This window comes from Silurus meridionalis, chromosome 3 (genome assembly GCF_014805685.1).
Source record: "Silurus meridionalis isolate SWU-2019-XX chromosome 3, ASM1480568v1, whole genome shotgun sequence".
Lineage (NCBI taxonomy): Eukaryota > Metazoa > Chordata > Actinopteri > Siluriformes > Siluridae > Silurus > Silurus meridionalis.
Window position 1 is genome coordinate 11395513 of NC_060886.1, and position 14764 is coordinate 11410276.

Below are 14764 nucleotides of genomic sequence, written 5' to 3' on the forward strand. Positions count from 1 at the left end.
TAATAACCACAATTAGTTAATTAACTAATCTCATTATAGATTCCATGATGGAATAAGGAGCTCACTAAAATAAATAACTTTAATAGAAAAAAGCTAAAAGCAGCCTCACTTGTAGCTTAAAATGTTCTTTGCAAGAAACAGCAGCATATTAGAGGTTTTTGGGAATTGTTTTTGCCCAGAGTGAAAATCATCAGTCTATTTCCGAGCTTACATTGGTTTTAATCCAAAGTGGCTGGGTGATTATTAATAATAGCTTCATTTTAAATTGATTTTCATGCCTTTATTGAAATACTTGTATCAGTTCTGCAAGGAATTCACAGTATACTGGGGAGCCCATCATCACCCTGGGCATGTTTTTTAATTAATGTGTGTAGCAATGCAAATTACCCATGTGCAAATTATTTTCCAGTCTTACATGATCAAAAATGCATATACATTTTATATATATATATATATATATATATATATATATATATATATATATATATATATATATATATATATATATATATATATATATATAAAAATTCAAAATGTATCCACAGATTTAATAAAAATAGTCAAAAACTCAATGTATTAAAAAGCCAGTGAAGAATGTTTTAATAAGACATAGGCTCTTGATTTACATACAAGTGGACAAAAAGTCCAGACTTTTCTGCATTATTCAATAGAATTTAAATTCAAATTTAATTTAAATTTAAATTCTATTGAATAATGCACAATTTACAAAGCAATAATAATTAAACAGTGCGGACAGTACGGCAAGTCCCCAAGCATGATGGTAAAATATTCAAAATGTAACCTGGTGTTAAGTTTAATAAAAGACAACGATTGCTTTCTGGCATCTTCTTTAAAATACAAAAAAACAACAACAAAAAAATAAAGTTGTCATCATGTGCACCTTCATTGATATAGATTACTTTTATATGAATTTTAGATTTTATCTCCCATCTCATTTTGCATATTTCACTTCTTAAAGAGCACAAAGGTGTGACCTGATTAAAAACACAACGGAAAGTTGTGTACTCCACCCATAACAGCCTGACACAAGCACTACATGCATTTACTGAATGCTCAATGATTAAAGTCAAACCTAACAGACGAAATGGCATTGTGGATATTGTGCTTTGTGTAAAGAGTACACACAAATATGATATATTACATAACACTTCGACATAAAGGTGGTCGGTATATAGCGATGAAAATGTATTTCCAGCTGTTTAGAACAGCAGATAAAGAGACCAGAGTCATGAACAAGGTACAATAAGATGTTTCTACATTGGAATCATTTGCTGTTTGTATTTTCTTCATTTATTCAAATGTTGTTACGTTCTTTCTTATTGCTAGTCTCGAGATCTTTTACCAGCACGGTGGCATCGCACGCCAAAACCCTTTCTTTAAAAACTGACCCGAGTGCTTACATACACATGGACATGATTTAACACCAGCATAAGAGGCAATTTCTGTTCCAAGCTACCAAACAATAAAACAAAGCTGTTTTTGGCCTTTAGCCGTGCACAATTATCAGACCAATATAACCCACTTAACACCTACAGTGTCTGTCTGCATTTGACGTAGAAATGAAACACTGTCAAAATGTCACTGCTGGCCAGCACACCACTTTAAGACCAAACAAAAACAAATGGACTAAAAAAATAAGAGAAATCTGCTATGTTGAGCCAGAGAGTTTCGAAAGCCTAAAACAGTTAAATGCATTGATAAATGACTTGCTAAAAATTGGAAAGCAAATAAAACAGAACCACATCAGAACAGCAATCAGTAAACCCCCTGCAGGATTTCAGCTTTCTGGAAACAAGAGTAGGAGTAAGTTGCCCTTTGAGAGATGACCAGGAGGGAAAAAAGTTTGTCAAAAAGTAGACAGTGTAGTATCTGGCACATGGCCTGGAGAGCTTCTGCTTATTGTTCTGAAACGGAGAATACAGAAGTTTGCATTCATAAGTTCACTCATAAAAGTTATAATGAATAGTCATATATAGATTTTTATTTTTTTGGATTCTTGTTTTTATTTCTATTTTTTTTTTTTTTTTTTTTACATTTTGTTCATTATTTCAGGTTCTCTGCACTTTACATATCCAGTAAAGCACGTTAAAAATATCAGTAAAAAAACTGCACACTGCACCAGTCCACCACTGCAGACATTAACCAGCTCACGCTCCAGCATCTGAATCAATAAATCACTCTTTATATTTAATATAAGTGATATTCATTGCTCTTAAAATGGTATGAATTTTTTGTATCATGGAGCGCTGTTTATGCTGTCCTTTAAAGCATAATGAATGAGAAGCTTTACACACATTCGCTCGATTCATATCGTGTGAAATAGCAGCTTTTTACTGGTGGAAGATGTTTTTGTGTGACAGACTTTATACCGAATCACTTCTTCAACAGATGCAACGTCAGGTGCAACAACATTCTGCATAGCTGCAACAGTTACTGGGTGTTCTTTAGAAACGTGTGACATAAAACATTCATAAGGCTTCATTAATGCGCTATGTCTTATGGAAGGCTTTCCAGAAATTACTCAAATGGAGAGCTTGAGTGAGGGTTTGGGAGTTGGTTGTTTTTTGTTTTTCAAAATTTGTATAGGCCTATAAAACCTGCATGGCATACTTTTTAAACATTAAATGCCCTGTGCAACAAACTTTTCAGTGTGTAGCTTGCATAACTCATGAGCGTACGTTGCAGCATTGTGGTAGACAGTGTGTTACGCTCTTCCTGTCTTCAGCAAGCCTGATTTGGCTTGAAGCGCATTCGGTATCTGATGAACTGCCAGAGAGGTGTGGGAGTTTGGAGAGTAGGTTAAATTTGGACGGTGCTGCAAAGTCAGAGGAAATTTCAGAGAGAGTTTCATTTCCTGCTTGAACTTTGGGTTAAGCTCTTTGAGCAGAGTGTCGATCTGATAAGCTAAATATTTTGGTTTTTGGCGCTCGATGGCGTCACTGCCGCTTTTGTTGTGTTCCTTTAGGAAAAGTTCTCCGGCGAGCTCAAACATCACACTGCCTGCCGGTCTTAAAGCGTACGCTGACATCAATGCAGCAAACCTCCTTGCACAGCCATGAGTCATGCTGCACTTTGGAGGGGAAAAAAAAATACATTCATCTTGTTTTCAAGTGTTTTCAACACCGCTGACACAGAAGCAAAGTTTCTGTTCTATGCAGGAGCCATAATCTTTAAACCTGAAGTGAAGTTAGTACAATAGAGTAAAGCAAGACTGGCAGGATTTTCGGGGGACTTTTTCTTTGTAGGAATGGGAGCTCAGAGTAAATGGATGTGACCAGCAAGGTGAATTTTGCAGAAAGACAAATGTTTGTTATATTCCCCCCTGCCAGAATCTACCCTTGATCTTAGTCATGGTCAGTTTGACATGTGCCTAAAGTTCAACAGCAACTTGAATGCGATGCTAGAGGAAAATAAAATCCACAACCTCTTCATACTCCACCATGCACCGATGTAGGGACACGCTTGCTAACTCATTGTTATTTGTTGACTGCTTTGGTTTTGCTGTTGCTGGTCATCTTCAGCTGGGTCATCTCCACAGCAGCTGCGTCTGCAGGGAGGCTGCTGCGCATGCGCTCGATGGTCTTCTGGTAGTTGGCCTTCTCCTGCTCCAGCGAGCGGATCATGTGCTTCATTTGGCTCTCGCGTGCCAGGAAGCTCTCTACGCTGTTCTCCAGACTCTGGATTTTCACCCGTGCTGCCTACCCCACACACACACACACACACACACACACACACACAAAGTGTATATGCAGGTTACTGTATGCCTTAAAGTGTATTATTGCAGTATCCATCAAAAGGACAATGTGAGAGACTTTTTGATAGCCGTTAGCTACCACAGGGGGGACAGCACGAAATATCAAGATAGATGATGCCTGGCTGAAGAATGATTACCAGTCCTGAGCTTTTCTTTTACAGGAGACAAATCAAGCCTCACTCTCTTAATGGACACTGTTAGTTTTACATTTTTTAATACAAAATATACTATTTCTATCAAGTCTATTACAAATTCTATCCAAAAGATTTTTTATAGGTTTTTTTTTTTTTTAGTTCTTTTACAATTTACTGTCTAAGCACAAAATCCAAGCAGTGTATTAAGATAAAGAAAAATCTCCTGGTGCTACTTCCAGCATGGCAAAAGCAATAAAACACAAATAGACTACTATATCTGCAAGTGTTCTCAAAAGTCTAGTTAGAGTCTTGAAGCTAGAATCTTTGGCAAAGGCTTTTGCACAGCTGTTAAAAAGTTGTATTATTTTGCCATTTCAGATCTGAGTAAGGAAGTGAGATTATGGTGCCACCTACTGGCAGCCACCAAACTCAACCATAGGCATTTTCTAATGTGGTCTTTAAAAACACCTTTTCTTTTCAATTGCATAGGTTAACTACATCATAAAAGCTATATCCTAAAATGGTTGATAAGAACATGTAAATCATTTTGTAAAAACAAACAAACAAACAAACAAACAAAAACAAAACAAAACAAAACAAAAAAAAAAAAAACACCTGTAGTTTCTCTAGCAGATCCATATTTTGCTTCTTGAGCTGGGCATTGGTCTTCTCAAGTTTGTCCAGCCTGTCTGATTCCTCTGAAAGTGGAGCGGCATCCACCATCTCGTCCTGTAGGACGTGGTACTCCACCTCATAAGCGTGCAGTTGCTTGGAGATGTCCATCTCTAAAGCCTGCCGGACAAGAGTGCACTTCAGCCATTTCTAGAAATTATAAAATACCAGTAATATATGAACAGAACAAACGCGGAAATCCGAAGGTGTTTAAGACAAACTAATCCTCCTCTGCTGTAGGAGTAAGCTTAAACATATAGAGAATTGTGGTTGGTTCCTGTTATCAGCTCAGGCATGACTAACGTAACACAGGGCAGTAAAAAAAAAATAGGAAATGCCTGTGAATAACTGTTAAATGCCCTGTGTAGTGTAGTTCTCTATTTGTTCTGCAAAGTCACATGATATTGTATTGCCTCTCTGACTAAACCTCATGTTAACAGGGTGTGGCTTTCTGACTTATTCTTCTACTAAAATGCACAGAAATAAGATTTCTCTTTGTACCTTGGTGATTGTCTCTTCCATTTGGTTTTGTGTGAGGGACGGTATGGTCGTCTTAAGGTAGTCTACAATGGTCTCAAAACTGTCACACTCCAGTATCTCTTCCTCATGGCTGCTCAGCAAACACAAGGCCACCTTAAAAATCACCTCTGTGCCCTGGACAAATAGCAGGTCTGCCAAACACAATGCGCATACATTCAGAAAATGTACAGACAAAATCAATTAAGTGACTGCAAACAGAAGTAGCACCATAATTTCCACAAATCTATCTACAGTGTTAGTGAGTTAAACAGCACCATACACACAGAATGGACTCGTACCAAAGATGCGGGAGACAAAGCCGAGGGGGAACTGAGAGGCGAAGAGAGTGAGGAACCAAGGTGCAGCATACAGGCTGGGGCTGATCTCATGCTCCTCCAGGTGCGAATACAGACCACGGTGGTAGTCGTGCAGCAGCCGGGATAACTGGTACATCTGAATCTACACGGATACAAAAAAAAAGGAGGGTCAGGTGGGTGAACTCTGATCAGGAAGAAAGGCTTCACAGCATGTTGTGGCGGACAATTTTTTTCCCAGTTTGAAGGATTAAACATTAGCACAGCTGATGATGAATAACCAGAAAACAGGTAGGAGGTGTGGTCTAACGTACAAGCATATAAAACCTGAGAAAACACAGCCGAGAAGTAAACCCGGCATACCTAATGGATTAAACACAATACACCATTTGTGAGAATATATGTATATAAGCCGTTTACTAGAACACATCACATTAGAACGTTCTACAATCCTCAAATCATTTCTGCATTTTAGAGATCTGTGGTTCAGCTGAGGCAAATCAGTAACTAAGTAATCTATTGTACTATTGTTTAAGAAAAAAACCCTGTACTGCTGCATTCTTCCTGCACATGGCAAACATACTTAAATATAGGGTTAAGAGGTGTGGCATTAAGTAGAAAAGAAAGTTCACTGCTTTCACCTGCAGAGAGATCATGTCAGGGCGGTACTGGCGTCGAAATCCTAGATCGTACATTAGAAACTTTAGTGTGTCGAAGGCCTGCTCTTCACTCATGTGTAGCAGCAGAACTCCAGCAACGAAGCTGATACCCTGGCAGTAGCCCACCTCCGTGTCTAGTAGAGAGTAGGCCTTCAGCAGGTTATATAGTGAAAGCTGACCTGCGCCCAGCTGTGCACTGAAGTACTGGTGCGTGGGGAATGTGCGACCTGCAGAACAGAAGAGAAGAGAATAACCTTGTCACGCTAGAAGGAAGACTAAATGGACAAGGCAGACATTTATTTTGGCTTCATCCACACTATACAGAGAAACATTGACTCGCACTCCATCTTAGGCAAAGTGTGTACACTCTTGTAATTCTCATTACTCATGTCATTGTAGAGGAAAAGCAGTACAACTCAGTATAACTGCAGGTCAATGTCTCGTGTTATTTAAAAAACATGTTTGGCGAGAAATATTATAAAAAAACTAAAAAAATGTATATATATATATATATATATATATATATATATATATATATATATATATATATATATATATATATATATATTAAAATTCACATATTTAGTATTTTTCACATATGTAGTAAAGCACAATTTTAGCTAAATATTAAATTTTCTTAAATATGTGAATTTTAAAGGATCACAAAACAGCTCCAAATTGTTCAACCATAAATATCTCATGTAATTTTAGCCACAACTTGATTTTTAGCTTTATACTTTTTAGCAGTCAGAGGCCATGAGGCATATACAGTACCCAGGTCCACCAGGATGGCATGCTGCTGTGTGGTAAGCTGCTTAAGGAGGTCCTGGTAGGACGTATCAGGAGGCTGCTGCCGCTGAGGTAGACGATGACGCAGGCGGTACTGCTGAGAGAGGAGCAGCCACACCTCACCTCGCCGACTTTTTGGGACACCTTAACACAAATGCATTTATTAATGTTGAATAGACCAGCAACATATCTGGTGTTAATAGATGTCATAGATATTAAAACAGCTTTGCTGTGATATGAGTAGAGGGATATTGCAATTACCCTGGCAGATAGCAGTGTGGATCTCGTCTTTGTCCCACTGCACTTTGGTCCTGCATGGCACATTAAGCTTTTTCTCCCATAGAGTCTGCACCTCTAGGGGACACTCGCCCACCTCCTGGTAGTCCAGCTTCAACTTTCGGATGTGTAGCTCATCTCGGCTGGCTGAATATGAAGCATACACAAACGTCATAACGTGCATGGTTGTGTATGTGACAATTAAAATATGTAAAAACTCTAAGCTGCAAATCTCTCAGCCTAATTTCAAAGCGATGCTGGATAAGATTGCAGTAATGTAGAAAAGTCACTGAATTGATTAAAGAAGCCGCTATCCGATTGTCCCTACTGTCCTAATTACCAATCCTACTAAGTCCCTATACCTAAGTACCAATTATTAAACCCCTTGTGCTCTTGCTCTGGTATAAGCATCTGTACTTCCAAAAATAGCCAACAAAAATTAACCCCACAGCACTTAAGCAGCTACTGCAGTTTTATCAGCATCTACGATATTTACTGCAATTAGTATGCAGTAAGCTTCAGCGTAAAAATTTCAAGAGATGAGAAAAGCAATTGACCAAAATGCACTCCTATTAGGGCAACTCACATTCAAATTTTGCAGTTGGTTAACCTGCTTAAATTTGCAGTCATTCTTGTATCTGTGAGTTAAAATATTGCCATGCCATGGATTAATGTCGCTGCAAAATGTTCATACGTAGCCAAGGCGTTCCTCCCTTTCTTACCTTCTGCTCAAAACAAGCATTTTCAGTTTCTCCCATCCTTGACAATAGGCGACTCGGAAACAAACGCATGATGTGAGGCATAGAGAAGAAAGGAATGGAAAAAAGTTTGGCTGTCACTTGAGAAAAAAATTCCTACTGTGACCTATTTTTAGCCAACAGAGGGCAATATTTTGCACACACATTTAAACCGAAAAAAAATTATTTAACCTGGAAACCATAAACCATTACTTTTAATACATTTTCAATACTAAATCGTATTCTGTGAAAACCCTTTACACAAACTATATGACAATGCAGGTGAGAGGTCAATGAAAATGCTTTCCTAGAGATACCCAAGCTTTCTAGGCTATATATATATATATAAATATCCTTGTGACAGAATCGCAAGCAGATGCCAAAGCACTCATGCCAAAAAGAAAAAAGCCAAACAGCTGGCTAATTGTATTTTGGCCCCTGTTGTGCTGCACCTCATGAGGAAAAACAGACACTATAGTTGACATTTAGGTGTGTGCATGTCATTTGTATATGTGTGTGTGTGTTTGAACAATACTGACAGGAAACAGTTGGAAATAGTCAAGCACAGCATTTCTAGGTGCATATGCCAGTGATTACTATATATAGTATTGTGTAAATATGTGAGAGGTAGGTTGGGATGTGGCTGGGTGACACTTACCCTCCAAGCGCTGGTTCTCCTTCTCCATACGAATAAGAAGAATCTGTTGGTGGATGGCCTTCTTCCACAGAGCTCTATAATCAGCAGTGGTACGGCGCCCGTTCTCTCCTCTCATGCTTTGAGCAGATGACAGCAGCCCAGATATAGGGTCTTGCTCCTGTTGTGAGGCACGGGGTGAAAGTGGCAGCAGCTCACTGCCATCCATATCTACACAAAACACAACCATTACAAAACACTAGTTCATTGTAAAGTTATTCAGCATTTAATCTACAGCATTTAGCATGTATTTGTGTTTAACACCAACATAATCTTTCACATTGCTTCTCCTTACTAAAAAAAGATCCCTTGTTGGGGCAGTTAATAGCTTTTTTTTTTCTCTAAAGAAAGGGTATTGCCGAGACTTTACAGCCACTTCACTTTTTCGTAGTAAAAGGTTTGTGGTAATTGTGTGGTTCTTGTGTGTCACCAAATTATAATTAGTCAAAATTGCTTTTCAACAAATTGGCCCAATACTAAAAAGTGACAAATAAAGCACATACATTCTTTTTGTGACTAATCAATAAATTTATGTTCCTTGGTCATGCACGTTCACTGATTTTACAGCAACTACCAAATAAATGCATTTGATTTTAAATTTTTCTTTTGTTGTTCTATTTCAATTCCTTGAAACTGTGTCCATGAAAGCCTTCCAGACAATGCAAAAGAGATTACAAACTAACGCTGAAAAACACTGGAGGTATTGCTTTAGGGCTGCTCTAATAATCCAGTGTGGCTACATTCCTGTCCTTGAAGGGCTGTGCAGTGTGTCTAAGTTGATGCACTACTTTGAGCAGTTATACAAAAACAAAAATTCAACTACGACATAACGAAGCAAAATGAGCTGGCTGTGTTGTCTCATCACATTCCAAAGGCACGTTACGCCTGTTCACGCATTTGTTTGTGTATATTTACACACCAGCCTTTTGCATCGAGGCAGAAGCTTTGTTCATAGGTGACGCGACTCTCAGAAAAATCTGCTGGCGCCAAGATACTCTGCGTGCAGTCACCACAGTCACTGAGTCGGTGCTGCAGCCGGACAGCCTCCTGTTTCTCTCCTCTCCATTACTGTTACCAACACACACAAACAGTTAGTGAGTACACATTTACTAATCCCATTTTCCACTTATGTGGAAATCTGATTTTAAAAACTGGACACTGATATGATAAAGAAAAAGCAATTTACACTTTGATACACTTTCCGAATATTCATTTTGAAATGAATCCACTAATATGATACATTTTCATTATCATTCATAAAGTAAGAAGCAAATATTTAATTTGGAGTGCTTATTAAAATACAAATTGCTTTTCCCACGTATTTTTTCTTTTTTTTTTTTTTTTTTTTTACAGCAGACAGAAATGAGATTTTGGATCTTAGTAGAAAATGTTACTAGTAAACATAAATCCCAGAAGTCATGCATTATTTAAATGCTGTAAAGAAGAAGATTATTTCTCCATAATGTATTAGAAAAATAACACAAAGCTCATAATGTCATTCTAAAAAACATACAGCAAACAACGGCAAAACGTCATATTAGTTATCAGAAAAGGAGAAACAATTCATTATATGGTTTCATGTGTGATTGCCCACAAAAAAGCCCATAGTGGAAAGGAATACTGTAAGGATATGCTGACTAAAGCACATATGAAAATTTAAAACACACTATACGGACAAAAGTATTGTTTCTCTTCCAGCCATATAAGGTTCTTTCCCAAACTGTTACCACAAAGTTAAAGGCACACAACTGTGTCTTTGAAAGTGGTAGCATTAAATGTTTTCCTTTACTTGAACTCGGAGATTCAAACCTTTTCCAAGGTTTTACAATGGCCCTGTGCACAAGGCCAGCTCCATGAACATGTAGCTTACATAGGTGTGTGTGAAAGATCTTGAGTGTCCAGCTAATGAGCTGACCCCAAAACTACCAAACACAGTTTGATGAACTGGGAGGCTGACTGCACCCCTACTCACCCTACATAGGTACCTGACTTTACTGATGCCTTTGTGGCTAAATGAGCATAAATCTCCACAAGCACACTCCACAAACCTTTGTCCGTATTGTGCAGACAATGTTTAAGATCTCTACAGACAAAACACGTCTACTGTAAAACATCTTTAAATAAAAACACTCGCTGTTCAATTGAACACCTGTACTAATGCACCTTTATGCAAATATCCAATCAGCCGGCAGCAACACATTGCATAAACTCATGCAGATACAAGCAAACAACTTCAGACAATCCTTATAACAAACATCTGAATAAAGAAAAAAGTCCATCTCCACACTGATGAGTTTGAACATTTCTGAATCTGCTGAACCTTGTGATTTTGCTGCTTGTGTTTACACAAAATGATGTGAAGAAAAAAATTATCTAGTGAGCTGTGGGATAAAATGCAACAATGTTAAAAGAGGTCAGAGGCCATAATGGCTAGACTGGTTTTAGCTGACTCAATGAACTGATTTTCACTATTGTGGTGTGAAGATCACACCAAGCAGAAGATCACATGAGGTTTCAATCCCATCAGCTGAGATTCTGGAATTACTCAAAACCACCTGTTGGACAACAACAACGGCCATGTGTATTAGATCACATTTTTCTGTATGTAAAGGTGATGTAAACATAAACTTAAGCTCTTGATCTGTGCCACTGGATAATTGCATGGATGGTTTATGGGGACAGGTGTGTAGCTGGTGAGTGTATGTGTGTATACAATACAATACAATACAATACAATCAACTAACTTCATAAAAAATATCAAATAAAATACCAATAACCAAGTGTTCATGCTCAGTTCAAACTCCTTTACATAAATGTTTGCAAACAGATAACAGATATGTCTTTAAAATGAACTGTCATCATATATGTGCTAATGTTTTTTTATCTGAAAGTTCCAACAGTTCCCTGGCTTTTCTCTTACGGTCTTCCACGTACATGCAACTGTCAAAAAGACCCGAACAATGATCATAAAATAGTTTATAATTCACAAATACTGCATTTATGATAAAGAAATAAAGAGATTTAATATCAAAAAGTTTTGTTATTTGCAATTAAAGTTTCATGTCAGATATGCGAATAGGTTTCTTCAAGCCTGGAAATGTTACCTATGACACAAATACATTCTGCATTAAGCCTCTTATTATTAATGTCTTATTACTATTCTCTGCTGTATAATGAACTCATTACTGATATTTATACCACAGCACCATTGAACTCTCTGATTGTGCAGAAGATGAATATAATTAATTTTCTATTTATAACAGCATGGCTTTGACTGCAATCCCAGCTGCAAGGAAAATCACAGGTTTATAGTAATGCACTTATTCTTATATATAAAATGACATCTATACTGAACACATACTTGTTTAATGTGTGTAATTGGTGCTATGATGATGTTTTCAAATGACATTCGTCTGCAATTTTCTGTGAAGGATTTTCCTGTCAGTGCTTTGCAATAAGAGATTATACCTAATGCCTCCAGAAGGCTTTTAGAAAGTCTTGGGACAGTCTAGATTCTCAGCAACATACAAGCTAAAATATATAAAATTTTCCTGTAGCTCTCTTAGATGGTTTAATCATCACAATATGTACAGTATCTCACAAATGTGAGTACACCCCTCACATTTTGGCAACCATTTCAGAACAGCTTCTCAAGGGACAATATTACAGAAATGTTTACTACAGATTATATTTCAGTGTGGTCACTGTGCCAATTATACAGCAGTACAGATTTACTGTCCTCTGAAAATAACTCATCATACAGTCATTATTGTCTAAATAACTGGCAACACAAGTGACTACACCCTATATTTTGTGTGAGCACCATTGTTATCCAGCACTGCCTTAATCCTCCTGGGCATGGAATTCACTAGCGCTGCACAGGTTGTTGCTGAGATCCTCTTCAGATAATCCCAGAGCTTCTCCACCTTCCGCTTGAGGGTGCCCTACGGGTGCTCAATAGTTTTCCGGTGTGCAGAAGTACTTAGCCACTCAATCACCTTCACCTTTACGCAAGGCAGTTGTCACCTTGGCGGTGTGTTTGGGGTTCTTTATTATGTTCAGCCCAGTTTCTGAAGGTAGGGCATCATGTTCTTCTTCAGAATGTTGCAGAACATGTTGGAAAAGCCACAATTTTCTTGGTAATCCTCACCAGGACATCACCACACATGCTGGACACCATCTGAGCCAAACAAGTTTTTCTTAGTCTCATCGGTCTGACTTGTGTGGTCTACAGGACATGATTACAGTAATTCATGCTCTTAGACAGGTTGTCTTCAAACTGTTTGTAGGCTTTGTTGTGAGCCAACTTCAGAAGAGGCATCCTTCAGGGTCTGAGCAAAGACAAGCAGACCTTCCGCTTCTGCAACCTCTAAAGCAATGCTGGCAGCACTTGTTTTTTGAAGCCAGCTTCCCCACTTGACGCACAGCACAAGGACTCAACTTCTTTGATTGACCAATTGCGAGGTCTGTTCCGAGTCTTGGAAAACCCCTGTATGACCCTGGCCACTGTACTGTAATTTACTATCAGGGTGTTATTGATCTTATAGCCTATACCATCTTTGTGGAGCGCAACAATTCTAATTTTTCAAATCCTCAGAGATTCTTGAGATGCCATGTTGAACATCCAGTGTGAGTCAGTATGAGAGAATTGTACTTAAAGCACAGAGATTTACCTGCTCTAATACAAGATTTGTCTGTTAAGCAAACTAAAACATGAACATGATGAATAAGACGTGGCTTTGCATGGTTACATGACACAGCTGTTATTTTCAGAGGACAGTAAATCTGTACTGCTATACAAGCTGCACATTGACTACTCTAAAAAAAAATATCCAAGTTTATTTTTATAGTACTGTCCCTTAAGAAAATGGAATGGTTGCTGATTTGCTAAAAGTCCTAATAGACACAATTTAAATAATGCATACTGTTATAAGTCAGTGTAAGTAAGACATAACTAACAATCAGTGAATTACAAAATATTAAAAAAAAAAAAAATTACAAACAGGAAAAAACATTAAAATGGTGACTGAAAATATAGACACATTTATTTGCCATTTACGATAGTGACACTTGGGTGTCAGCATTTTTTTTTTAACAACCAGTAAGATGTTATCTTTCTCTAATCTTTTTAACTTCAAGAGAGACAAGAAATAAAGAAATAAAAGCTAGAGAGGAAACAACTGTTTACAGCTGCTAAGACCTAAATAATTACAGAAACTACATGGTTTCTTATTTATTGCAAATGGCCATTGTTGGCAAATTTCTGTGATTTAAGTGGAATAATACATTTTGGGTCGTGCCTCATAGTATCACATCGCTCTGTTGTGGATTATCTTCCTACAGCATTAACTACATAAGACAAATCAACTTAACAGAATCAAGGACATTATACTGCATCAGCATTAATTCATTACCTCACCATTACCTTCTTTAACATGTACAACAGTTCTGTAGTTCAACAGTGAACAGCCTTAACACAAATATGACCAGATATCTGTAATAGCACAATGATCTTAATGTAAAGTGTTAAATGCATTATGTTATATTTCATATGTAATCAGGTTATGAAACGAAAATGTTCACTTTTAACTCTTTTCATCACTAATATTTGAGGACAATAAATGAGAAACTTAGATTAGTAGAAAGCTGGAGCAATTTGTAATCTGCTAGTAATATAGTGCTGGAGTTAGGTGTTAGTGTTATAGTTATACTTCATGTTTAGAGCTCTATACAGCAGACTGGAAAGCTTCATGCGGTTTAACAAAGAGAGGCTTTGCGCCATCAGGTATCCTGGTTCCCTGTAGATGCCAACATGTAGTCCAGCCATGAGGTGCAAGAAAACAAGAGTTTGAGAGAATAGCAATTCCTCTCAAGAGAAAACGGCGGAAGGCTGACAAGGGGTTAAAGGACAGACGCACACTGGTGCCAGCCCAGTGTTACTGCATGGCATCACTGCCTTGCTCCTGTCCCAGGAGCATGTGGGGGGCTTACAGGCACTGCCCCCTCTCACCTCTTGGGGCTGTCCGGCAGGGAGGCCAGTGAGCTGAAGGAGCCCAGGTTAAAACTTTTCAGGAAAGTGGGAGTGGAGAAGGAGGAGGGAAGGCTGAAGGAGGACTCGCCCTCTGAGACACTGCGTTTTCTTGGCACACGCACCGGGCTGAAGAGAGATTACAGGAAGACAAGAACACTGCTGTG

The 14764-nt window shown here is 38.1% G+C and overlaps 1 protein-coding gene across 7 annotated transcripts in view; it reads right to left on the bottom strand.

Moving 5' to 3' along the window:
- Window positions 1-576: 576 nt before the first annotated feature.
- The window catches only part of tbc1d4 (TBC1 domain family, member 4), a 31578-nt gene continuing 17390 nt past the window's right edge, over window positions 577-14764 (bottom strand). Inside the window, exons 11-21 of one of the 7 annotated variants that reach the window (XM_046844645.1) lie at window positions 14580-14726; window positions 9489-9637; window positions 8534-8740; window positions 7861-7863; window positions 7124-7285; window positions 6848-7006; window positions 6056-6300; window positions 5400-5559; window positions 5083-5252; window positions 4525-4731; window positions 577-3719 (exon numbers count right to left, since the gene is read on the bottom strand). In XM_046844645.1, the coding sequence (XP_046700601.1) occupies window positions 3498-3719; window positions 4525-4731; window positions 5083-5252; window positions 5400-5559; window positions 6056-6300; window positions 6848-7006; window positions 7124-7285; window positions 7861-7863; window positions 8534-8740; window positions 9489-9637; window positions 14580-14726 (1831 nt within the window). In that variant the 3' untranslated portion in view covers window positions 577-3497. The remainder of the gene's footprint in view (window positions 3720-4524; window positions 4732-5082; window positions 5253-5399; window positions 5560-6055; window positions 6301-6847; window positions 7007-7123; window positions 7286-7860; window positions 7864-8533; window positions 8741-9488; window positions 9638-14579; window positions 14727-14764) is intronic. The other 6 variants (XM_046844647.1, XM_046844649.1, XM_046844646.1 and 3 more) reach the window with 6 other exon arrangements.